Source organism: Pangasianodon hypophthalmus, chromosome 6, assembly GCF_027358585.1.
Source record: "Pangasianodon hypophthalmus isolate fPanHyp1 chromosome 6, fPanHyp1.pri, whole genome shotgun sequence".
NCBI classification, from domain to species: Eukaryota; Metazoa; Chordata; class Actinopteri; order Siluriformes; family Pangasiidae; genus Pangasianodon; species Pangasianodon hypophthalmus.
Window position 1 is genome coordinate 1,802,479 of NC_069715.1, and position 25,824 is coordinate 1,828,302.

The following is a 25,824-nucleotide window of genomic DNA, read 5'->3' on the forward strand; positions in this document are numbered from 1 at the left end:
GATTAATTTGGGTTGCTCGTGTGGATTAATTTGGGTTGCCAGAGTGGATTAATTTGGGTTGCCAGAGTGGATTAATTTGGGTTGCTCGTGTGGATTAATTTGGGTTGCCAGAGTGGATTAATTTGGGTTGCCAGAGTGGATTAATTTGGGTTGCCAGAGTGGATTAATTTGGGTTGCCAGAGTGGATTATTCTGGGTTGCCAGAGTGGATTAATTTGGTTTGCCAGAGTGGATTAATTTGAGTTGCTCTTGTGGATTAATTTGGGTTGCCAGAGTGGATAATTTGAGTTGCTCTTGTGGATTAATTTGGGTTGCCAGAGTGGATTAATTTGAGTTGCTCTTGTGGATTAATTTGGGTTGCCAGAGTGGATTTCATGTCTCCAACATCCTTATTTTCATCTTCAGTAAGCTCTTTATCCTGATCAGGGTTGCTGTGGATCCAGAGTCTATCCTGAGAACGCTGGACATCAGTCATCACACACACACACACACACACACACACACACAAACACACACACACACACACTCATCCACATCTAATAGAAATTTATTGAAGCCAATCTAATAAAGAGTGGGGAAAATATTATCGTACATATTTAAATAAAATGCGTAATATCTGAATAGTTGAATTACATTTCTGTAATATAAATATCGACTCAGCAGCTCTGTGGGTTTTTATAGCGGTAGGGGCGGAGCAATATGTCAGAAAGGATCATAATCACGATACTTCAAGACGTGATATGAATCATGATATTTTGTTTTGATATTTAACATCTAATAATATCAATGAAAATGGAAAAAGAAGAGACTAAATTTTACCGTTTTAAATACTGAGTAAAAAAACTGAATGAACGTCAAATCAGCTGCTTCGAAGGTCCGTTTATTTAGTCATTATTTTTTTAAAAAAAAGGTATAAAAGGTTATTATGATACCTGCGATATCTGTGTAAAGTGTATTGAGGGATATTTTATCGCGATATTGTGGGAAAGTGTATCGTCACATCGCCTGAGTCACAGCGCCCCCTGCCTGCAGAAACATTTCCATCCATTTCTAATGCACTACACTGGATATTTCTACAGTTCTGCTTTAATACAGAGTTAAAGAAAACACCAGGCACAGATGTGATGTAGGGGAGAGTTTTTTTTTTGTCTGTAATGTTTGTTTTGTATAAATCTGGCAACCTGGTGCACGTAGGCGGATATTGCGCACGGGCTCTCGGTTTATTCCCGTTATTCTGCTCACAGGAAGAGCAGGTGCACCTCTCTCTCTCTCTCTCTCTCTCTCTCTCTCTCTCTCTCTCTCTCTCTCTCTCTCACACACACACACACACACACACGCTGATCCGCGCGCTGCTTTATAAACTGACCGTCGCGCGCTCCGCCATTACAGAAACGGAGGCACGCGGATGAGGATGATGGTGATGATGGTGAGGATGATGAGGATGATGAAGATGGTGAGGATGAACACAGTGGCGGTTTTTCTTTTCCTCTCCATCACAACTGCACTTTTACACCAAACACAGGCCTTTCCTACCCCTCCTGCATCACAAGGTACCCTATAATTATTACTATTATTACTATTATTATTATTATTATTATTATTATTATTATTACTACTATTATTATTATTATTATTATTATTATAATTATAAAGCATTGTAATATTGATTGTTGTAATGTAAACTGATATCATGAACATATTGTAAATATTGATTTTTCCCCTCTCCTTCTCTACTACTACTACTATTATTATTATTATTACTATTATTATTATTATTATTAGATTTATGTTATTTATGTTTATTTTTGTTGCAGTTGTCATCATTTCACTTTAATTTAACACATTTACAGATGTAAGATCAATGTGATATATCTGAAAGTTGATGAGGTAATAGCATGCAATAAAGATTTGCAGTTTATCACCGTATTATTAAATAAATATCTCGTGATATTGTGGTCTGTAGTAAGTTGTTTTTACTGACATTACAAAGGTCCTGAGTCGGAGAACGCTGTTATAAATTACATATTTAAAAAATGAAACCACTTTTATAAATTATATATTAAAGAATGAAAACGCTGTTATAAATCACATATTGAGAAATGATAAAACTGCTGGAAATTACATATTAAAAAAAAAAAACACAAAACCCGCAATAAAATTAAAAACTGATAAAAGAAAATTCTGTACACTACATATAAAAACATTTGAAATAAAACGCTGCTATAAATGACCTATTTTTTAAAAATACTACAATAAAGTACATGTTAAAAATGAAGACAAGCTTCTGTGATTTACATATTAATCCATTAGACAATTATTATGAATAATGAATGTGTTATTATGATTTGTAGAAATGTGAGGTGTTGTGAGTTTAACAGTTTGTTGAGTGATTAATGAAGATAATGAAGATAATTAAGGTTAAGAATTGTCCCTTTATTCCTCAGAAATATGAATGGTTATTGTAAACGTACAGGAATATGAAGAGTTGTGTAACAGTGTGTGTGTGTGTTTGTGTGTGTGTGTGTGTTGGATGTGGCTAGCGCTGTATTTCCATGGCGGTTGAATGGTTTAGCCTGTAATCAGATTACTCGTCAGGCTCGGTGCACGCTGAAGCTGCAGGTCTGATCACCGCCATGACTCACAGAATTAAACTCAGACATTAATGTACAGAATAAAACTAAACTCAGATTCTTCCCCTCAGTGTTCGACTGAAACGACACACAGACGTTTAGCAAAGCAAGCAAACGAAAAGTAAAAAAGTAACCTGGGTTTTCATGCAAAATTCATGTGTGTGTGTGTGTGTGTGTGTGTGTTTATATCCTAATGCAGATAAAGCAGAGTACGACAGGCAGCTAACAGAGGAGAGACCACTACAGCAGCAGGTATGAAGTTTGTGTGTGTGTGTGTGTGTGTGAGAGAGAGAGAGAGAGAGAGAGAGAGACTATAATATTCCACACAGGATTTTGCAAAGTTTTTTGTGATTGTTGCAGCCAAAAAGTTTTGATTTTGCTGGAGAAATTTTTTTCAAAATTTGTGTTTTTCTGAATTTTTTGTGCTTTTTTTTGCAGAAAACTACTTGAATTGGCGAAATTGCGTACTACAAAATTGTTTCGCACGATCTTTTGCAATGATGTTTGTCAGTCAATGAGACCTTTTAGCTGTACTCACATTCAACACACGTGAATCGAACAGAGCTTTGACTGAATGCGTGTTGTGATGACGTCACATGACACGTCTTGGCACAAATCTGTGGAAATTTGAATCTGCTGCAAATCTGCTGTAATTTTGAAAAATTGCAAGCGTGTTTGAATATTGTGGAGTTTGCATGATTTTGCATGAATTTCTGCGACTGCAAAATTGCGAAATCCTGGAGGGACTGAACATGACAAAAGCTGTAGCCATTTTAACAGTTAGTATTTAGTTCTTCTCACTCTGATTAATGTTCTATCTGGATTTTATATTTATTTTGTGTTTTGTTGTTTCCTGAAAAGATTGCAGAAGCTGACAGTGAAAGTAAGACAGGTGAGTGAAAAAAAACAGAAAAATTATTGACTACTATTTTTGAAACTGTTTGTTTTCTTACATTTGGCTCGTAGTGTACGTAGCAACAGTGTACTGAGCATTTCTGTGTAATCAGATTATATTCTTTCAGAGCCGAAGCCCACACAGTCCAGTCCAGACGATGATGACATCACACTGCTGAAGTCTCTGGCCGAGAAGTCCAGAGAGCTGAACAATGAAACACCAAAATCAGACTCGACAGACGATCACTACACACACGACGAGACCGATTCCACCAAGAACAGGAGGCTAGCAGACGACTACGACACCACCAAGAACGGCATCGACAACAAATACCAAGGTGAAACCTGAAAACACCAAAATATAGATCACAAATACTGGAGTTAAAACTACAAATAATGAGGAAAATACAGACAAATGTGTCATAAAACTAAAATACCAACAGATACTACAACAACCAAAGTATGAATTACAAATATTTACAACAATCAAGATAAAATTACAAACAGCAAATTTAAAACCACAAATATCAAGGTTGAAACTACAAATAAAACTCTAAATACTTAAATATAAAACAAAACTACTGAAGTAAAAACTACAAATTCAGCACAAAGTGTAAACTACAAATACCAAGGTACATCTAAAAATGATGTACCAGTAGTGAAATGTAACCCAGAAATACCAAAAAATCTACAATACAAACAATATAAACTACCAGTACAGAATTAAAATTACAAATACAGTATAAAACATAAATATAAACCAACTACCAAGGAGCATAGAGTAAAAAAGACAAAAAAAAACCCAACAAGAAGTAAACTACAAATGGGAAAATCTACAAATGCTGCTATAAATACAGACATAGAAACTACAAATACTAAAGTTAACACTATAAATACTGACATAAAACTACAAGTACTAAAGCTGACACTATAAATACCAAGGTACAAACTCTAAACACTAAAATATAAACTACAGACGTCGATGTTAAAACTATACACATGACCATGAAATCTACAAACCCCAACATAAACACACACATTTACCAGAGTAGATACCAAATACCAAAATACGAAACAAAAGTCTAAATACATTTTAAAACCCAAAATACAACAGATAAAGCAACAAACACCACAATAAACACCACACTCTGAGGCAGAAACTATAAAAATGTTGATTTTTAATGAGGACAGAGACGATGATGCAGAAAGCATTAGCAGTGATTTGAAAGCTTGATAAATGAAGGGCTGGCTCAGGAAGTGTGTGTGTGTGTGTGTGTGTGTGTGAGAGAGAGAGAGAGAGAGAGAGGGGGTGGAGATAATCCTATGACCGTCTGCTCTGTGAGACATTCAGAGTGTTAAACTCCAGTCTATCACTGCAGGACACACACACACACACACACACTTTGTACAGTTTTACAGGTCAGTAGTTATAATAAAGGCTGCTGTTTATTACAACTGAGTGTTAAATAAAGTGTAAATAAAGGAATTTTTAACAGGTACATGTCTGCATAGCACCTTGTGGGATCGAGTGTGTGTGTGTGTGTGTGTGTGTGTGCCAGAAATTACCCAGCAAATTGATCGATAACATCCTGCACGTATTTATTTATTTATCTGCTTCTGTTTAGCTGCGTGTGATTAACTGCAACGCTGCTAACATGAAGAACGCTTTTCTTTTGCCTGCTTTTTGGAAAGAGACTAAAATACGATGAAAATGATTTCAAGTTTCACGAGTAGGATTTTAAGCCTCATACAGAAATGTCAATCCGGGCGAGTCAGCACAGATCCGATTACACAGTCAGACAGAACAGAAATGGAGCCAGAACCCATGCAGACATGGAGCAGATGCTCAATGTGACCTCACACACACACACACACACACACACACAATGAATCACAGACACAAGCACACAAACAGACCCACATTCTCACACGTTCATACACTTACATAACTAGCACACACTATAAAACATTTACACACAATATACAGCATTAATCATGAGCATAAATAACCAGCCACACACACACACACACACACACACAACGTATCAGACAGGACACTTCCATCAATAACTTCAAACGCAACCTAGTTTCTGTGAAGCTCGCCCTTTTGAGCTCCTCCTTTAATCGATGAAAGATGTGGTTATTCTTAGTAACTGCACTTTTAGTTCTAACGTCTTTATTCCTTCTGAGGTTCTCGTTCTAACGTTCCCTCACAGACGATCCAGAGAGCTTGCACCAGCTGGATGGAACTCCGCTCACAGCCGAGGATATCGTCCAGAAAATCGCCAATAAAATCTACGAAGAGGACGACCGTGGAGTCTTCGACAGAATCGTCTCCAAACTCCTCAAACTTGGACTGGTGAGAAGCGAGATCCTGCCTTTCAAACCTTCTCTTTAGGGCTCTAATTTGGTCAGTCCCTGTTTTTAGGGTTCTAACGCTCAGATTTTTGGGTTCAGACTCTTAGTTCATCAGAGGCTGTAGGGTTCAACCTCTTGTTTAGTCGCAGTCTATAGGGTTCTGCACCTTGGTTAATCGCAGATTTTAGGGTTCTACCTCTTGGTTTATCAGAGACTGTAGGGTTCTACCTCTTGGTTATTCCCGGTCTTTAGGGTTCTACCTCTTGGTTAGTCCTAGTCTTTAGGGTTCTGCACCTTGGTTTATTAGAGACTGTAGGGTTCTACCTCTTGTTTAGTCCCAGTATTTAGGGTTCTACCTCTTGGTTAATCCCAGTATTTAGGGTTCTACCTCTTGATTATTCCCACTCTTTAGGGTTCTACCTCTTGGTTAATCCCAATTTTGGGGGTTCTACCTCTTTGTTAATCCCAGTATTTAGGGTTCTACCTCTTGGTTAGTACCAGTCTTTAGGCTTCTACCTCTTGGTTTATCAGAGACTGTAGGGTTCTACCTCTTGTTTAGTCCCAGTATTTAGGGTTCTACCTCGTTTAGTCCCAGTATTTAGGGTTCTACCTCTTGGGTATTCCCAGTCGTTAGGGTTCTACCTCTCAGTTATTCCCAGTCTTTAGGGTTCTACCTCTTGGTTAATCCTAGTATTTAGGGTTCTACCTCTTGGGTATTCCCAGTCGTTAGGGTTCTACCTCTCAGTTATTCCCAGTCTTTAGGGTTCTACCTCTTGGTTAATCCCAGTATTTAGGGTTCTACCTCTTGGTTATTCCTCGCCTTATTGTACTGAATCTTGTTAAGGCCTAGTCTAGTCCCAGGGTTCTAAATCTTGATTAGCCCCATTTTTTTCAGTTCTTATATTTACATTTATGGCATTTAGTCCCAGGGTTCTAATCTCAGACTGTTAACATGTCACAGGAAGTGCGTACATCGCTGAGGCTTCTTTCTATGTTGCTGTCATGTTTTGAGGCTTGTTGTGTGACTGTTTTAAGAAATTCATCAGAAATACATTTTCCTCAGAGCGACGTCTCGGCTTCACCCAGAGATCCAAATCTGAGATTCACTTTCATCACAAAGAGAATTTTTTTTTCAGTCCTTTCTTTTCATCTCTCCTAGTTTTTTCAGGCCATCTGTTCATTTTTAGAACAGGCCTCCTACTCCTCCTACGCTTCGAACTCAGTTCTTCTAAACTAACACACAAACACACGCAAAATACACACACACACACACACACATGCAAACACACTAACCAAAGTTTTCATTCTGTTTGTGTGTGTGTATTTTGTGTGTGTTTGTGTGTGTTTGTGTGTGTGTAGATCACTGAAAGTCAAGCTGACACTCTGGAGGTAGAAGTTGCTGAAGCTCTGCAGGATCTGATCACCAAAAATGCCAAGAACAACGAGATCCAGGAGCTGAACGACAACAGCAGGGTACAGTGTGTGCGTGTGTGTGTGTGTGTGTGTGTATATATATATATATATATATATATACACACACAATAAATAACAGCAATAAAGTTTTAATACTTCAAAAACATTTTATAAATTTTCTCTGTCTCTCTTTCCTTTTTGTCTCTCACCCTTTCTTGCTTTGTCTTTTCTTCTTTCCATTTCTCCATCTTTTTCTGTCTTTTCCTGTGTTCTTTTTCTTTTCATTCTATAATTTTCATCTGTCCCCCTTTCCCTTTCCCCCATCTTTTTCTCTTTTTTCTCATTTTTATTTTTTCCTCATATGACTTTTCTCTTTTAACGTTTTTCTTTCCATTCTTCTCCCTCTGTTTCTTTTCCCTCTTTCTGTTTTGTTACTTTTTGACTTTCACTGTCTTCTACCTCTCTCACTCTCTCTGTCTCTCTCTCTCGTTCCCTCTCCAGGATGAGGAGGATCGTCCCAGTCGTCGGTTTGATGATGACGATGATGATGATGATGTTAATGATGGTGATGTTGCTGGTGATGATGATGATGATGGTGATGGTGATGATGAAGAGCAGGAGGAGGAGATCAGAGATGCTGATGGAAACTGGGATGGAGTGAGTGAAGGAAACGACAGGAACGAAGTGAACCCTGAGGATGAACTGCAGGACCTGCAATATTTCCCCAACTTCTACAGACTGCTGAAGAGCCTGGACTCAGGTGTGTTAAGTGTGCAGTGAGGATTTAATACTGAAATTCATCAGTATTCAGAACTCAGACGTAACTGCAGACCGAAGCTCTGTTCAGAAGTTACGTGAGAGTTACGCATGTGGGTCATCGCTTATTTCGAGTTACGTATTTGAATTATTTATGGATAAAATGATGAACGAACATAAAGTTTCTCTGTAAGTGTATCAGATGAGCGCTTGGTCAGATTATCCTTCACACACTTTCTTTACAGTAGACTGCATCGAATTAACACAAACACTGACGTTATTTTATTAATATGACAAACACACTATAGTGAATTAAAAGTGTGATGAAATCTCCTACATCCCACACACACACACACACACACACACACACACACACACATTACAATTTCATGACCTCAATTTAGAATCTCATGGCTTTGTTAAGTTGTGCGCATAATATAAAAGAGTAAAATGTAAAATAACGCTCTGTGCTGGATCAAGTGCTATTCTATGTGCTGCTGAATAATGAGTGTGGAAGCCATTTTGTTAAATTAAATCTGTGATTAATGTGATTATTACCACGAGGAATATAGACTCCTATTAGATTTATTTCAACACTTGACATTTTCTCACTCATATATCATCATATTAGTCATTTTTCATTTTTATTTTTAAATGGTCCCAGGCTTTTATGTTACATCGTAATTCATTTGAAAGCACAGAGTTTAAAAAATGCCATTTCCTTCTTCAGTCTTTTTCTATCCCTGATTATTTCGGGTTTAAAGCTGAGGGTTTGAGTTTAAAGGCTGTGCTCTTTACACTAGTGAAAAACCATGTCTCGGATGCTCGTACTCAAGAAATAAAACACCAGGAAACCTCGGAGGCGTGAACTACGTGCAGGTGATTTTAATAATCTGAATGTGGAGCAGAAAAAAAATGTATTTCAGCAGCTGCGTAACCCGACTCTGAATACCAGCAACTTTCCCGTAATGTAACGTAAATATCAAGGTGACTTTTGGACTTAAATCGTCAACTCTGTATACTGCTCTATATTAGTATTAAATGTGTGTGTGTTTTGTGTGTGTGTGTGTGTGTGTGTGTGTGTGTGTTTTAGAGCAAGACGCTGAAGAAAGAGAGACTCTCATCACCATCATGAAGACACTCATTGACTTTGTTAAGATGATGGTGAAATACGGCACCATCACACCTGAGGAGGGCGTGTCCTACCTGGGTAAGAAGCTACACACTGTGTGGACTTTACTCCTTTACACACACCTGATGGAATAAACACTGTGTGTGTGTGTGTGTGTGTGTTGATGTTACAGTAAAATACTGAGTAACAGTAATGAAGCAGTTACTGTTACCAACCTGAAGTTGATTATTTTCCTCTAACAGCACGTCCCCAAGTGTTTTATTCCTCTTACACCACAGCAATTTCCCAACAAGTTTTTATCTTTTAAAGAACGACACATCATACTTTTTATCCATTTATAGCTACATAAACAGGTTAGTTCCTGTTGTCACTTACGTTATAGCAGCTATAAACAGTCATTCTCTCACCAGTCTCTCTTTTTTTCTCTCTTGAAGTTAATAAAACAAAAAAATCGCAGCATGTTACGCATGTTACGGAGAAACCGCAAAAAAGCGTAAACTCCTCCGTCCTGAAGATGTCAGAAAACTTAAAGTTCCAGCTTTACTTCTGACTGTTACAAAGCGCTGACACTGGAGACTCCTTCCATAAGTGTTACATAAACATCTCCTTACAGAAAACTTCACCATGTCAGCGATTATGCGGAGCGTCTGCTGTGTGAGTCCCTCTCAGTGAGCTGTTACTATAGAAACGATAATTATATGTGTGTTTGGGAAAAACAAAAGAGGTCAATCATGACTGTGGTTCTTTTGTGTGTTTTGAAAAGCAAGTTCCCTTTATCAGAGCCACACACACACACACACACACACACACACACACACGATTACACACAAAGAGCAGCTGTCTAATGTTTAGAAAAGCCATTTTTATTGTTCTCTTTCCTGCTCGCAGCTTTTTCTTTTTATTAGAAATTGTTTTCTCTTTTCCATGATGAGGCAGGAGCATCGTTTACACTTTATCTGACAATTAATATCATTTTTAGTTAAATTAATATCTGGATATTAGTATTCAATTCATTAGAACGATTCATTCTTTTATTTGACTCAGCAGTTGGGAAAAGAAGGAATTAATAATAGAAGGTTATGAGAATGTAAAAATAAAAGAATATTGCACAAAACGTAATTTAAAAATCGTCAAAGTTTTCTGTGTTGTATTTGTTTTCATTAAGATGTTGCCCTTCCCCTTTCATTTGCATACAGGATCATGATTGGCTGTTAGATTTTATGATGCAGTAACACTTATCAGTTAAAAAGTTAACATTTTGTCCAGTCTGTCTCTTCATAATACTTCATCTGAAAGGATGATAATCATGAAAAAACTCACACTTTGAAATGTAAGCCTTTTTTTGTTTTTTTTACAGTTACACAATTGCTCCAGTTTTAGTTAAAATAAATGAAAGCCATAATGTGACCTGATCAGAATGTTTCATTTACGCCTCGTTGTCCCAGGGTAACGAGGCCAGGACTCTCATTAACAAAACACAGATAACGGGCTTGTTTTCTGTCCAATCGTGAGGTTGCTATGGAAACCTTTACGTACATCAGGCCAATAAAGACGGCGTGTAAATAAAGAAGCGTGCTGCCTGGAAACAAGACGCTGCTTTAAACCGGTTCCAACAGGAAACGAGTCGCACGTCATTCTCCAGTCCTGCTAATGCTAATGCGTGTGTGTGTGTGTGTGTGTGTGTGTGTGTGTGTGTGTAGGACAAACAGCTCAGAGACACCAGAACGTCACGCTGACGTCTTCAGTCCTGTGTTTTAATTGTTTTTAATGCAACTTCCTGTCTCGATTTCCACTGAAGTTAATTAGATGAGGAATTAAATTTGATGCCACTTCAGGAGCACAAATTACCCAGAATGCACTGCTGTGATTTCATACAGTTTATACACAAAACAGCAATAAAATACCCGATAAAGATGATTAAACAAACACAGGATATTATTTCATCTGATAAAAATATATATATATAACATTTAATTTCTTGTGTTCTTTGGATTTTATGTCTTTAACTCCGTCCATCTGAAACTGCTAGTTAGCATTTTAATTACTTATGATCGCTAGTTAAAATAGATCATCATTCATGCTATTGAGTTAGCAAGTTAGATCACTAGTTATGCTACCTGGTTAGTAAGTTAATTAAACGGTTATACTAGGTTAAATCATTAGTTAGTTTGATTGTCAGTTAGTTAATTAATTTCATTAGATATTAGTTATGCTACCTAGTTAGAAAGTTAATTAAATGGTAATACTAGGTTAGATCATTAGTTAGTTAATTAATTTGTTACATAATTAGCTATTAAGAGTAAATAGTCATCTAGCTATTTTAGATTAATTGGGCTACCTATTTAGCAGGTTAGATCATTAGTTACTAGAAAATTAGTTAGTTAATTAGTTAGTTAGTTATGCTAGTTATCAAGCCGATACAGAGTGTGAGGGAAACTGAGTGTAAGTTTCCAGTGAAATCGTTTCAGCTACATAGTTTCAGCTACGTAGTAAAAACCGGCTAGTTTTTATTTAGTTCACATGCAGTAGCTTCACGTTAGACCTCGAGCTGCTTCTGCATGGCGTGCATTAATTTGTGTAAAATCGACGCGTTAGCTACATTAGCATTAAAGAAGCAAACACCGGACATGAAGCATGTCTACGTTTGCATTAAGTGGGATGATGTTTGCATTTAACTTTCTACCAAACTGTTCCTTGAAAAAAGTCTATAAATGATTTAGTTTTTAAGAAAAACAAATCCATGCTGTCTTAAGAATAAACACTCGTTTTATTTCCAGTGCTGTTGCGTATCAGAACTCTAAACCCCACAATTAGCAGCCTGTTTTCTGCTGATATGCTAATTATATTTTAATTATATTTGTCATACAGAGAATCTGGACAACATGATCGCCACCCAAACCAAGAACAAGCTCGGGAAAGCGCTGGGTCCCGTCAGCATCACGCCCCCTACAGGCAGGAAATAATAAGACATCATCCATTAACACTTAAAACACACAAAATAAAGTTACTCACAACTGATAACTCAATACTTCAGTAATCCTTGTTTTTTTTTCATTTAATGGCTTATACATCATCAGCTTTTTCCCGATAATTATTGGCACTCTTGTTAAAGATCTGTTATGAAGAAAAAGTTTGGTTGTGGTTAATTAATGTGTTTCGTATTGAAACTATGAAAGATAGTGAACCTTTAATTGAAGTACATTTATTTTTATTATAGAAATTACAGACATTTTTATGAACCGAATGTATGATATTCATCAGTTTAAGGAATATTACAGAACACACACATGAAATGAGACCATCAAGAGGTTCTTGGTTAGATCCTCTGAATTCTCCAAACTCATAATGATTAATAGGAAAAGATTCTGTGCTGTTATGTTGGTATTTAACGCAGGGGTGCCAATAATTTTGAAACAGCTGGATTTGTTTAAAAAAAAAATTACACATTCTTGTCAAGGGTTCAGTTTCCTACAATTAAAGATTAAATAGCTCTCATGTTTCTAATGTGAGATGAAGATAATTAAGAACAAACATATTTTTTTTATAGCCGTTCCACTGTTATTGTTACTGAGGGTGCCATTATTTCTGGAGCTGACTGTTATTGTCTTATATTCAGTGAATTACATTCAGTTTTGTTTGCTGCTTTATGTCCCGTAACTCTCGCTGTCTTTTTTCCCTCGCCGCACGAACAGCGACAGACGAGGACGACAACACGAAAGAGGAAACCGCCAAAATGCTGAGGGAATACGAGAACCTGAAGGACTCAACCAAGGACGAGAGAACGCCAGCGGAGAACGGTGAGCGTTAATCATCACAGAGGGACGAATCGCTATCCGAGTAACTCTCTTACACATTTTTAGCATTTATTAATCACTATTTTTATCTTCTACTTTATAAAATTTCATTAAACAAATTTTTCCCAAAAATCTAAAAATAAATAAATAAATAATATATAATATAATAATTAAAAAATCAGCTGGAGAATTTTTTCCATTTTCCCAAAATGACATTATACGTTTCACGCCAAATCAAATTTGTGATCTTAAATATAGTCGACTTTATATAATTATCTTTTATTATAATTATCAAACAAACTGATATAAGATTTATTTTACAAGCTTTCATTTTAAATTAGAAGTTGTTCTTGCACTTGTGGCAGATCATCTTTGCATATTTGAAGCATTTATTTCTAGAAACTGTATTTTTTTTTTTTTTTTTTTTTGTGCAGTGTAGAAAAATAACATCACAGAATAATTACTCTTTTACTCTTAGCCTGGTTACCATGGCAATGTTTCCTGTTGTAAATGAAATGTAGGTCAGCTACAGCAGTGGCTGAATTCTGGGCCAAAAAGGCTCCACACACAACATGTCTATAAATAAGGAATAAAAACACTGTGTGTATGTGTTGTGCTGTTATAGTTAAATCATCAGTGACGGGGTGGTGTGATGAAGCGGAGTTACTGTCACCACTCTGATGTTGTTTATTTTCATATTTACAGCAAACTGCGCTGAGGTTAAAAAGTATTTCCGGTTGTCCAAGATGGCCGCCCACGTAAACACCACCCCAGTGTTTAGCTGCACTGAAACATAGGTCGTGTTTATAGGTGACAGGAAGTCCCACTGTGTCCTCAACCAAAAAAAACAAACATCAGACTGGGTCACAGTGTGTGTGTGTGTGTGTGTGTGTGTGTGTGTGTGTGTTTGTGTGTGTGTGTGAGACAGGGAGAGAAAGAGAGAGAGAGAGAGAGAGAGAGAGAGAGAGAGAAACATCTCTGCAGTACTTTAATATCCGTGTACAGCCTGATCAGAACAAATCTAGGACATCTGAATAATAAAACTGACACACACACACACTCCCTTACATAACCTCATCTAATATCTGCTGTGGTTGTTTTGCGACGCCCCGTCTCTCTCCCTCTCCCTCTCTCTCTCTCCCTCTCTCTCTCTCTCTCTCTCTCTCTCTCTCCCTCTCCCTCTCCCTCTCTCTCTCTCTCCCTCTCTCTCTCTCTCTCCAGGTCACGCAGGAAAGTCGGAGTCGTATCTGGAGGCGATCAGGAAGAACATCGAGTGGCTCAAAACGCACAATAAGGAGGAGAACAAAGAAGGTGAGCGCAGATATCACCTCAGTACCTCACCTCAGTACATCAGAACCTCACCTCAGTACCTCAATACTTCAGTACCTCACCTCAGTACCTCAGTACCTCATCTTAGTACCTTAAAACCTCACTTCAGTACCTCAGAACCTCACTTCAGTACCTAAGTAATTCACCTCAATACCTCAGAACCTCACCTCAGTACCTCAATACCTCAGTACCTCACCTCAGTACCTCAGTACCTCACCTCAGTACATCAGAACCTCACCTCAGTACCTCACCTCAGTACCTCAGTACCTCACCTCAGTACATCAGAACCTCACCTCAGTACCTCACCTCAGTACATCAGAACCTCACCTCAGTACCTCACCTCAGTACCTCAGTACCTCACCTCAGTACCTCAGTACCTCAGAACCTCACCTCAGTACCTCACCTCAGTACCTCAGTACCTCACCTCAGTACATCAGAACCTCACCTCAGTACCTCAGTACCTCATCTTAGTACCTTAAAACCTCACTTCAGTACCTCAGAACCTCACCTCAGTACCTCAATACCTCAGTACCTCACCTCAGTACCTCAGAACCTCACTTCAGTACCTCACCTCAGTACATCAGAACCTCACTTCAGTACCTCCGTACGTCACCTCAGTACCTCAGTACCTCAGTACCTCACCTCAGTACCTCAGTACTTCACCTCAGTACCTCATCTCAGTACCTCGGTACCTCACCTCAATACCTCACCCCCGAGGACAGGACGCAGGAGTCACGAACCAATCAGAAACACAGACACGTGGGGATGTAAACAGAAAACACATGACGAGAACATGCAGCACTCATTCACTGAGAGGAAACTGATGACAAAGTGTTTTTTTAATGATACATCTTCATTTTGACCTTCAGAGTATTCGCTACAAATCTCAAAATGCCATGACGTTTTTCTTTTTCTGTTTAGTACGATGACTTGCTGTTTCTACCGATTCATAAAGGATGAGACGTCTCATTTGCCTCCCACGTAAAAAATTAAATATCAGCCTTTCAAAGTTGCCATCGTAGCCAAAATAGTTTTTTAACTTTAAATGTTTATGTAATTTAGCTAGTTAAAGTAACTAGCTATTTACAATTTAACAAAATTAGTTGTTAAATTAGCTAGCTAGATATGTTTTGGACATTAGTTCATTAAATTAGCAAGCTAGTTAAGTTTTGGAAATTAGTTTTCTAAATTAGTTAGCTAGATATATTTTGGAAATTAGTTTGATAAATTTAACTAGCTAGTTAGGTTGTGGAAATTAGCTTGATAAAGTAGCTAGCTAGTTAGGTTTTCGACATTAGTTTGATACATTAGCTACTTAGGTTTTGGACATTAGTTCATTAAATTAGCTAGCTAGTTAGGTTTTGGACATTAGTTCATTAAATTAGCTAGCTAGATATGTTTTGGAAATTAGTTTGATAAATTAGCTAGCTAGATATGTTTTGGAAATTAGTTTGATAAATTTAGGTAGCTTGTTAAGTTTTGTTTTCATTGTTAGTGTGCCTTGCAGGATTGGGCATGAACTTGTCAGCTCTTTACTTTTACTCTTGAATACTTGAGTATGTTAAATTGTTGGTTTTGCCTCCAGACGTCTTTTAATTGCGTACGATTCTGACACAGTGCTCGTACTTTCAGTTAAGTAGAGTTCCTCACTACTTTTTCTACTTCACATATTTTATTAACTTCATTTTATTTGCTCGGCCGTGATCTCGTGTCATTTACATCTTTATCCAATAACATTTTCAATTCGGGGAAATTTTGTTTACTCGAGATAATGAGATCGCTCATTTGAGAGAAGCGTATGGTCCTCATCAGACCGCAACAATACAATATCACACTTTCATGAATGTAAAATCGCAATGCGGCTGTTTGCGTGCGCAGATAATCATCGTTATTACACTATTACGCTTGTTCACTGTATATTATACAAACTCGGTCTCCAGATAACATCGAGACGCAGCCCTGAAAAGCGTTCCTCTGATGTTCCACCTCATTTTCTTCAATTAGAGTCTCTTTTGTGCGTGTGAATTTGCGATTCTGATGAGCGTGGGCCAGCGGAGGAGACGATTGGCCGCTTTGTACAGAGTCGCTCATTCATATTCATGAGGCTTAATGAACGCGGGCTGATTATAGACATGCAGAGCTTTTGTTTAGGACACAAAAGAGGGTTCTTTGTTTGGTCTGTGCTCCGTAAGTGTTTGTGGCAGTCGTGTCGCTTCTCATTTATACTGTAAAAGGTTAAAACTAGAAGCGGTAAAGGGTATATGTAGAACTCTACAGCTGAGGGGGTTTATAAAGGAGGGTTCCAATTAGAATAAGGATTAAAAACACATAATGAGACTGAATAAATATCTGAAACATAAAACAATAAAATCTGAATCACGTCATCAGCCTGAATCTCCCGTTTAACTGAAGTCTGGGGGTTAAACAGGATTTTTAATACGATTATGACTGAGGAGAGAGAAAAAAACAGAGGGAGAGAAAAAACAGAGGGAGAGAGAGAAAACAGAGGGAGAGAGAACAAAGGGAGAGAAAAAAACAGAGGGAGAGAAAACAGAGGGAGAGAGAACAAAGGGAGAGAAAAAACAGAGCGAGAGAGAACGGAGGAAGACAGAGAACAGAGAGAGAGAAAACGGAGAGAGAGAACGGAGGAGAGAGACTGGAGGGAGAGAGAATGGAGGGAGAGAGAACAGAGGCGGAGAGAGAACGGAGAGAGAGAGAACAGACGGAGAGAGAATAGAGGGAGAGAGCAAACAGAGGGAGAGAGAATGGAGGGAGAGAGAACAGAAGGAGAGAACAGAGAGAGACAGAACAGAGGGAGAGATAAACAGAGGGAGAGAGAGAACGGAGGAAGAGAGAGAACAGAGGGAGAGAGAGAATGGAGGGAGAGAGAGAACACAGGGAGAGAGAGAACAGAGGGAGAGAGCAAACGGAGGGAGAGAGAACAGAGGGAGAGAGAGAATGGAGGGAGAGCCGTGAAGAGAAAGAGACGAGATGGATGATGGAGATTCAAAACTAAACACAAGCTGCATTTATTATATCGTCCATTATATAATTACACTGTGATGATGATAATAATATAATCATATAAGTGATTAATGGAGGGATGAAAGATGGAGAGAGAGAAATGAGTCAGTAGAGGCTCAGAGATAGATAGATACAGGGATGGAGAGGGATAGATGGAAATGAAGAGATGTGAAGAGAGGGATAGATGGAAAGTGGGATGGAGAGAAGAAAGATATAGAGAGACAAGGAGAGGGATAGACAGAGATAGAAGAGATGAAGAAAGGGATAGAGTGAAAGAAGGATGGAGAGAGATGAAGAGAGAGATAGACAGAAAGATGAGAGATAAAGAAAGGGATAGATGACAAGAAGGATGGGAGAGATGAAGAGATGGAGAGATGAGAGGGATACACAGAAAGAAGGATAGAGAGATAAAGAAAGGGATAAATGACAGGAAGGAAGGTGATATGAAGAGAGAGATAGAAGCAGGCAGGAATAAAAGGAGGATGGAGTGATAGAGCATTAAGGCAGAGAGAGAACGATGGATAAAGAGAAAGAAAGCTGGATAGACAGAGAGATAGATGTGAGGGTAATGAAAGGAGGGACAGATAAAGGGAGAGATACAGTGGATGGAGGAGGATGAAAAAGATAGCTATCCATCTTTTCATCTCTCCATCTCCATTTAACCCTCTCTTCATCTCTCCGTCTCCATCTATTCCTCTCTTCATCTCGCCATCTCCCTCTATCCTTCTCTTCATCTCTCCATCTCCATCTATCCCTCTCTTCATCTCTCTATCCATCTTTTCATCTCTCCATCTCCATCTATCCCTCATCTCTGTCCTTCTTCTCATCTCTCCATCTCCCTCTATCCCCCTCTTCATCTCTCTATCCATCTTTTCATCTCTCCATCTCCATTTAACCGTCTGTTCATCTCTCCATCTCCATCTATCCCTCTCTTCATCTCTCTATCCATCTTTTCATCTCTCCATCTCCCTCTATCCCTCTCTTCATCTCTCTATCCATTTCTTCATTTCTCTTTCCATCTATCCCTCATTTCATCTCTTGATCACTGTTTATCCCTTTCTTCATCTCTCCAACTCTGTCTATCCCTCTCTTCATCTCTCTATCTATTTCTTCATCTCTATCCATCTTTTCATCTCTCCATCTCCATCTATCCCTCTCTTCATCTCCATTTAACCCTCTGTTCATCTCTCCATCTCCATCTATCCCTCTCTTCATCTCTTGATCGCTGTCTATCCCTCTCTTCATCTCTCTATCCATTTCCTCATCTCTATCCATCTTTTCATTTCTTCATCTCCATCTATCCCTCTCTTCATCTCTTGATCGCTGTTTATCCCTTTCTTCATCTCTCCAACTCTGTCTATCCCTCTCTTTATCACTCTATTCCTCTTTCCACCCACACACTGTATCCAAAGAGACAGATGGAGGGAAGTATTTTGGCTAATGCCGGATGCGTGTGTGTGTGATAAGCTGAAGGAAACGGTAGTGTGTGTGTGTGTGTGTGTGTGTGTGTGTGTGTGTGATAAGCTGAGGGAAGCAGTAGTGTGTGTGTGATAGACTTAGGGAAACGGTGGTGTGTGTGTGTGTGTTGGATAAGCTGAGGGAAGCAGTAGTGTGTGTGTGTGGGTGAATCATGGCTCTGTGTGTGTTTGTCTGTTTTTATATCTTGATAAGGAACAAAGGAATATCCGACAGTTTCCACTTTTGATTCGTCCTCATGAGGAAAACTGCAGCTTTTAAAAAATATAATAAAAAAAACTAAAGTAGTCAAAGGTTTAGTTTTGGTTCCTGAGTTAAAGGCCAGAGTGAGAGCTCCGTACAGCATAGCGTTAATTACCTGCATTAGTAATAACGTCAGTGGAAGGTCCTCACAAGGATAGTAAGACAAGCATCTGTGTGTGTGTGTGTGTGTGTGTGTGTGTGTGTGTGTGTGTGTAGCCGTGACCTTTCAGGATCTCTGGACACAATGTTTACACAACGCTAAACCGGTAGCTATAAACTTTCATTACTCGTTAGCGACATCATCCTCGTAGCTCCAGCGCAAATCTACAGAAAGAAGCTTCACACAACAAACACGTCTCAGCTGCTCGAGTAGCTTTTTACCGTTTCGTATGATTCGTTATCGATCACGCTGTTTTTGACCAATAAAGAAACTTCTGGAATTTTCTTGGGTATTATTTTTCAGATTACGATCTGTCCAAGCTGAGGGACTTCATGGACCAGCAGGTGGACACGTACATCGAGAAGGGAATCCTGAAGAAGGACGAAGGTGACGTCATTAAAAGGATCTACGGAAGCCTGTAGGACACGGCGTATTTATTGCGTAATCAGTTACAGTAATAATTTATTAAACGGTACTGACGAAATTAGTCCGATGTATTACGTCATACAGTAGCTTTCCAAATTAAACAAAAAAAAAAAAGCTAAACATTTTATTAACGGTAAATAAATATATCAGAACGCAATACGCACTCAACGCAAAATAATTAGCAATAGACGATTAGGCCTGTAAGGATAAAATACGCGTAAGATACAATAATCTGAAGTGTAAGATATTTACGGTTTATCGTTAGATCTTAAGAAGCAAATTTCAGACTGACTTTTACACACTTTCACGCTTTAGCTTTTTACGCACCATTTATTTTTTCTTTTCTTTTCGTAAACAACCTTTTTGTATTTATGTTACATTACGTGGCTGTACGGCGGCTTGAAATTAATTATTATTTATATATTAATTATCGTACGTCCCGTATTCCGTATTCCCGTATTCCCGTATAACGTTCCTGGTTATATAATGGAAGAAACTATATGATATATTCACGATAAGTGAAAATATTAACGAAGATTAGCTAGCTAGTTAAACATACGAATGTTAGCAATGGACTTGTGGTAGTTTTAGCTTAAGATACCTTCTATATAATGTTATTTATTCGTAAGTTAGTTTTGCAGCTTTCTATACGAACATTAGCTATAAAGCTAGCTTGTTTACTGTAACTGAATCTAAAATTCCTAACAAATACACATAATAATATTGAGCTATCCTTTTTTTCACATTAGACCGATTTTTTTTTTGCACATTTGTCAGGGGTTTTTAATGGTAGATAATGCTCTGGCAGTTGTGACAGTAGCTTCCTAGCTAACATGTTACCATAGAAACCTGTAAAAATGTAACTTATGAATAAAGATGTGTCATAAAGAAGTATTTTACAAACATAAAACTACCAGAAGGGCACTGCTAACATTAGCTACTTGCCTAGCTAGCTAGCTTCATGGCTCAAAATTGAAATTATTTACAAAGCTTCATGTCATGTGGAACTTTTAGATCAGGAAGTCATATTTATTATAATTCTATAATAAATAAGTCAACCCAAGCCAGATAAACTAATATTGCTAACCTTAGCTAACTTAGCTAGCCAGTTAACTAACTGCTAATAAGCTAGGATTTATTTTTTTTGGTATCTTGAGCTACATCCTCAATTTCTTTCTGATTAATTTAACAGCAGTTAAATTGTTATAAATATAACGTTACCATGACGACCACGCTAATGCTCATCATTAACATTAGCTCAGTTTGCTAGCTGACTATCTATGACACAGCTATCATGTAGTCATCCTTGGTGACGTTGTTGTTGATCATAATTCCGAAGTACACGTAAGAGGACAAACACTAAGCTAGACGACGCCACCAGGGGGAGCTGAAGTGCTGTTTTACAGGAACTTAAAACACGACAATGCTTTTTTTTGTTTTTTTTTAAATGACTCCTACACCAGGAAATACGGTATTATCTGTATTAGCATTACTAGCGTTTTATCTGCATTTGATTTCAACGTTTAACAAACTAACTACGATAATTTGGCGATTTTCTCTCCGACTCTGAACGATTTGTGTTCCTGTTTCTTGATTTTCTTTCTCTTGCTTGTGGAATATCTAACCAAGTCTAACACAATCGAGTATTTTTCAATGTAAATATTGTGATTTCTTCTCCTTTTTTTTTCCAGAATTGCGAATAAACGTTGCATTTCTTTAACGATGTGGTTGGCGTGTCTGCGTGTTTTTGAGAGTCTTCAGCTTTAAGAAAGAGATCTATAGCTATATAACATACATATAACATATTAAAGAAGTGTGACACCTCGTAATGATCAGATTAGACACACACACACACACAATTATAAAAAAATTTTAGATGAATAATGATTTACTGATACGTTTATTACGATTTCTTTTTAAAACGCAAAAGCACACAATAACATCGTTTAAATTCACATTCACACTGCAAAAATGTACATAAGAGTCCTGTACAGATTAAATAAAAACAAATTAAAAGTCAGCAAGCAGCCCCACACACACACACACACACACACACACACACACACACACACACACACGTCCGTATAGTCTTACTGAGCGAACAGCAACTCGTAAACACGCGTCAGATATTAACAGAGATTTGGAATAACTGCGTCTGATTGCATCTCGGTTCTGTACAGCAGCTTTTACAAAGAAGTAATGGAGGGAAAAGATGGTAGTTTGGTTCATTTTATAGCCGTATTAATGTTTCCGGCTACAGATTATCCCTTTAATGCCACACAGACAGCTGAATGTAAACAGCATTCATCAGAATAATATTAATAATAATAATAATAATAATAATAATAATAATAATAATAATAAGTGAAAGGCAGTGAAGGTGACGAGTCCGTTTTTTCATGGACAAGATTTAAAATAAAATACAGAGAGAGAAATGGATGGATGGATGGATGGAGGGAGGGATAGACGGAGGGAGGGATAGCAGGATGGATGGATGGATGGAGGGATAGATAGAGGGATGGATTTATGGATAGCGGGATGGATAGAGAGAGGGAGGGATACATGGATGGATAGAGGGAGGGAGGGATAGATAAAGGGAGGGAGGGATAGCAGGATGGATGGATGGATAGCGTGATGGATTGATGAAGGAATAGAGGGAGAGATGAATAGAGGGAGGAATGGATAGAGGGAGGGATAGCAAAATGAATGGATGAAGGGATAGAGGGAGAGTTGGATACCAGGATAGATGGATGGAGGGATAGAGGGAGAGATGGAGAGAGGGAGGGAGGGATAGCGTGATGGATGGATGGAAGGAGGTATGGATAGATGGATAGTGGGATGGATGGAGAGAGGGAGGGATAGCAGGATGGATGGATGGATAGCGTGATGGATGGATGAAGGGATAGAGGGAGAGATGGATAGCAGGATGGATGGAGGGATACATGGATACGATCGTCTCAGCTGTCGACAAGCGTGATCAGACGGGGGTTATATCTCCTGATAAGACGACGTCGCGTGTGTCCGATCTTCATCCTCCCTGTAAACACACACACACACACACACACACACACACACACACACGCTGGTTAATCAGTTGGCACCCCAGAAAAGAACAGAGGCACTGATTGCATTTCTGTCTTTCTGTAACGTATTAGAAGAAATGCAGAGGAGTTTAAACAGGGCTCGGTTCCTGAGACTGAGCTGATCGTAGCAAACAGACACAGATTTCAGACGGTACCCGAGTGTCCTGGCCACTAGGGGGCGCTGGAGAAGCACAGATGTGACGTGAATGATCGGCCATTACGCTGTCACACACGCAGCACTACACACAGCACTACACACAGCACTACACACAGCACTACACACAGGACACGAGCCAACGAATCATGAAACAAATGAAATAAATCGTGAAATGTTTTTAGCGTGCGAGTTGTAATTAATCAGCGTAGCTACAGGGCTGGATTTCAGCTTCGAACCCTCGCTGAAGTATCTTCCAGTTCCATGTAGTTACTCGTGGATAATTAACACCTATTGTTCATAAACATATAGCGCAATTCACGTGCAAATCAGTGATTTCAGTGTTAAATAACATGTTTTATAAAACATTCTCAGAAAAAGCAGAGATGAAATAAAGAAAGAAATAAAAAAATGAAGAAAATAAAATGAAAGGGAAGTCAGAGACAGGCAAAGACCGAAAGAGAAAGAATGATGAAGAAAGTTAAAATGAGGAAAATAAGTAAAAAATGATGAAAGAAATATAAACAGAGAGAAAAAAAGAATGATAAAGAAATCATCAAAACACAGAGAGAGAGAGAGAGAGAGAGAGAATGAAAAAAATAATAAATAATGAAATAAGAAAATATGAAAATAAAAGAAAGAAAGAAAGAAAGAAAAGAAAAGCTATTATGGAGCCTCTGATATTTTTCCAGTGTTCATTATTAATTCATCGCATTTTTTCTCCCAGTACCACACTGACCCAGGTATCGGTTACACTCTGTGTGTGTGTGTGTGTGTGCGCGTGTGTGTGTGTGTGTGTGTGTGTCCGTCCTAATGCACCCTCTGATTCTCATCTGCCTGAAAGCATCAGTAAATTATAGTTAATTACATTCAGTAAATTCTATCTCCATAAAAGGGCAAAAATATCTCAGACAGTTTCCCTGGTGGTTTCACACACACACAAACACACACACACACACACACACACACACACACACACAGAGAGAGCAATACAATCCTGATATCAATCTTGATCTCGATCCTGATCCTGACTATTCTGTCTAGTGATTCTGTGTCGTGAATCGTTTGAGAGCCGAAAGAGTCGACTCTTTTGGGAGTCGGAGTCAAATGATCTGACTCAGTGAAGAAAAAAAAAAACCTGAAATTGCCATCACTATCTCCCACAATCCTCTGCGCAGGAACGGGAGGGAGGCGGGATAAGAAACGCTTCCCACCACTGCAGTGGCTTTGTGCCAAAACTTTAGAGCGAAGAGCAAGAAGAGCAAGACTGAAAACTACGCTGAGGAATCAAATTAAAACGCCTTATTGATTCGTTACTTTAAAACAGGACACACAGCACCATGATGCACCTCCAGCACTTTTATCTACTGGAGTTACACACACACACACACACAAACACACACACACACACACACACACACACACACACACACACACAGTGTCTGACTCAGCGTAGGGAAAAACTCCATCATGCACAGTCCAGGATTGAGAATTTCCTCTCAGTCAGACGGGAGGAACTGAGTCAGTTACCCACAATGCAACAGGGTAACAAAGCTACCAGTGCTTTCTTTAAACTCAAATCCACGATGCTCGAGTCTTTCAGAGTTTCTTCTACCGTCCGACATTCTGCTGACGCGCCTCGCTTAAAAATACAGGTATCTCTGACGTCATCAAATGAAACCGAGACAAATCATATCAGATCTTTTTCCATCTTTAACGTTCAAGTGAAAAACACACTTTTCCCTGCAAAAACGCTCCAGATCGATCAGATAGTGAGGAGATCTCCTGCACACAGCCCTCTTCAAGTCATTCCACAGGTTTTTGATAGGATTTAGATCTGAGCTCTGACTGGACCATCCCAAAACACTGATCTTCTTCTTCTTCTTCTTCTGAAGCTGTTCCTTTGTTGACTTGGATTTGTGCTTTGGGTCATTATCGTGCTGGAAGGTGAAACGGTTCTTCATCTTCAGCTATCTAACAGACATCTGCAGGTTTTGTGCTAAAATATTTGGTATTTGGAGCTACCCATGATTCTCTCTAGCTTGTCTACAGCCTCAGTCTCAGCTCAAGAGAAGCAGCTCCACAGCATGATGCTGCCACCACCATGCTTCACCGTGGTTATGGTGATGTTTGGATGATAAGCTGTCTAATTTTTCCTCCAAACATGCCTTTCAGAATTACGCCCAGAAAGTTCTACACATTTTGCCACATGGTTTGAAAGTGTTTCTGTCACTGAACCCCGAACCCCGAACCCCAGATACATGAAGATGAGAGATTGCTCTCACATCCAGGGAGTGACCAGGACTTTAATGCTGCTGTAGATCTCTCAGCAGCCTCCGTGATAACTGTTCTTCTCCTCCTCGCGTCAGTTTTGGAGGGACGTCCTGTTCTTGGTGATGTCACTGTGATGCTCCATTCTCTCCACTTGTTGATGATGGACTTCACAGTGTTCCACAGTACATCTAATGTTTCGGGAATTCTTCTGCACCCTTCTCCTGATCGAGATCTTTCCACAGTGAGATCCTGTACATGCTTTGGAAGCTCTTCGGCTTCAGCACCCGGATGAAACCAAGAAGACGTGAAGAACCTCGTACAGAAGGTTAATCAGAATCACTTCACTGATGACAGCTGTGTGATGATTACGTTTTAACATGAGCTAGAATGTGATTGGTTCACAGCACCGTCACATGACCCATTATAAACAGGTGTGTTCAATAATGCATCCAGATTACTGCAATATTTCTGTTTCTATTTCACATGAAAGCTGGAAAAAAGATCTGATATGATTTATACGATTTGGTTTCATTCTTTACATCACAAAAACCTGCAGTTTAAACAGGGGGTGTGTAAACGTTTTACATCTCCTGCGTACTTAAAAACTATTCACACTGTGACGTTATAACACCACAGACTTGTTGTTATGAATTATAAAGTCACTGGTTTGGTTAATAAA

The 25,824-nt window shown here is 38.7% G+C and overlaps 2 protein-coding genes across 3 annotated transcripts in view; one reads left to right on the plus strand and one right to left on the minus strand.

Annotated features, from left to right (window-relative positions):
- The first annotated feature begins 1,292 nt into the window (after nt 1-1,292).
- On the plus strand, nt 1,293-21,357 carry scg3 (secretogranin III). 2 transcript variants are annotated; one of them, XM_034305517.2, is made up of 12 exons: nt 1,293-1,549; nt 2,829-2,881; nt 3,491-3,521; nt 3,637-3,861; nt 5,740-5,882; nt 7,241-7,354; nt 7,796-8,054; nt 9,144-9,260; nt 12,051-12,134; nt 12,875-12,979; nt 14,198-14,287; nt 19,512-21,357. In XM_034305517.2, the coding sequence occupies exons 1-12, from the start codon at nt 1,405-1,407 to the stop codon at nt 19,628-19,630; spliced, it is 1,485 nt and encodes a 494-aa protein (XP_034161408.2). In that variant the 5' UTR covers nt 1,293-1,404; the 3' UTR covers nt 19,631-21,357. The 2 variants fall into 2 exon arrangements, with proteins under 2 accessions (XP_034161408.2, XP_026783556.3); XM_026927755.3 differs by having other exon boundaries at nt 1,295-1,549; nt 3,652-3,861.
- Nucleotides 21,358-21,515: 158 nt separating this feature from the next.
- The window catches only part of lysmd2 (LysM, putative peptidoglycan-binding, domain containing 2), a 7,171-nt gene continuing 2,862 nt past the window's right edge, over nt 21,516-25,824 (minus strand). The window contains exon 3 of the mRNA XM_026927011.3: nt 21,516-22,671. Within this exon, the coding sequence (XP_026782812.3) occupies nt 22,623-22,671 (49 nt within the window). The 3' untranslated portion in view covers nt 21,516-22,622. The remainder of the gene's footprint in view (nt 22,672-25,824) is intronic.

Coding starts and splice junctions, on each gene's coding strand:
- scg3 (XM_034305517.2), top strand. CDS start 1,405: ATGAGGATGATGGTGATGATGGTGAGGATGATGAGGATGATGAAGATG. Junction 9,261..12,050: donor GGAGGGCGTGTCCTACCTGG/GTAAGAAGCTAC, acceptor TTTGTCATACAG/AGAATCTGGACAACATGATC. Junction 14,288..19,511: donor TAAGGAGGAGAACAAAGAAG/GTGAGCGCAGAT, acceptor ATTATTTTTCAG/ATTACGATCTGTCCAAGCTG.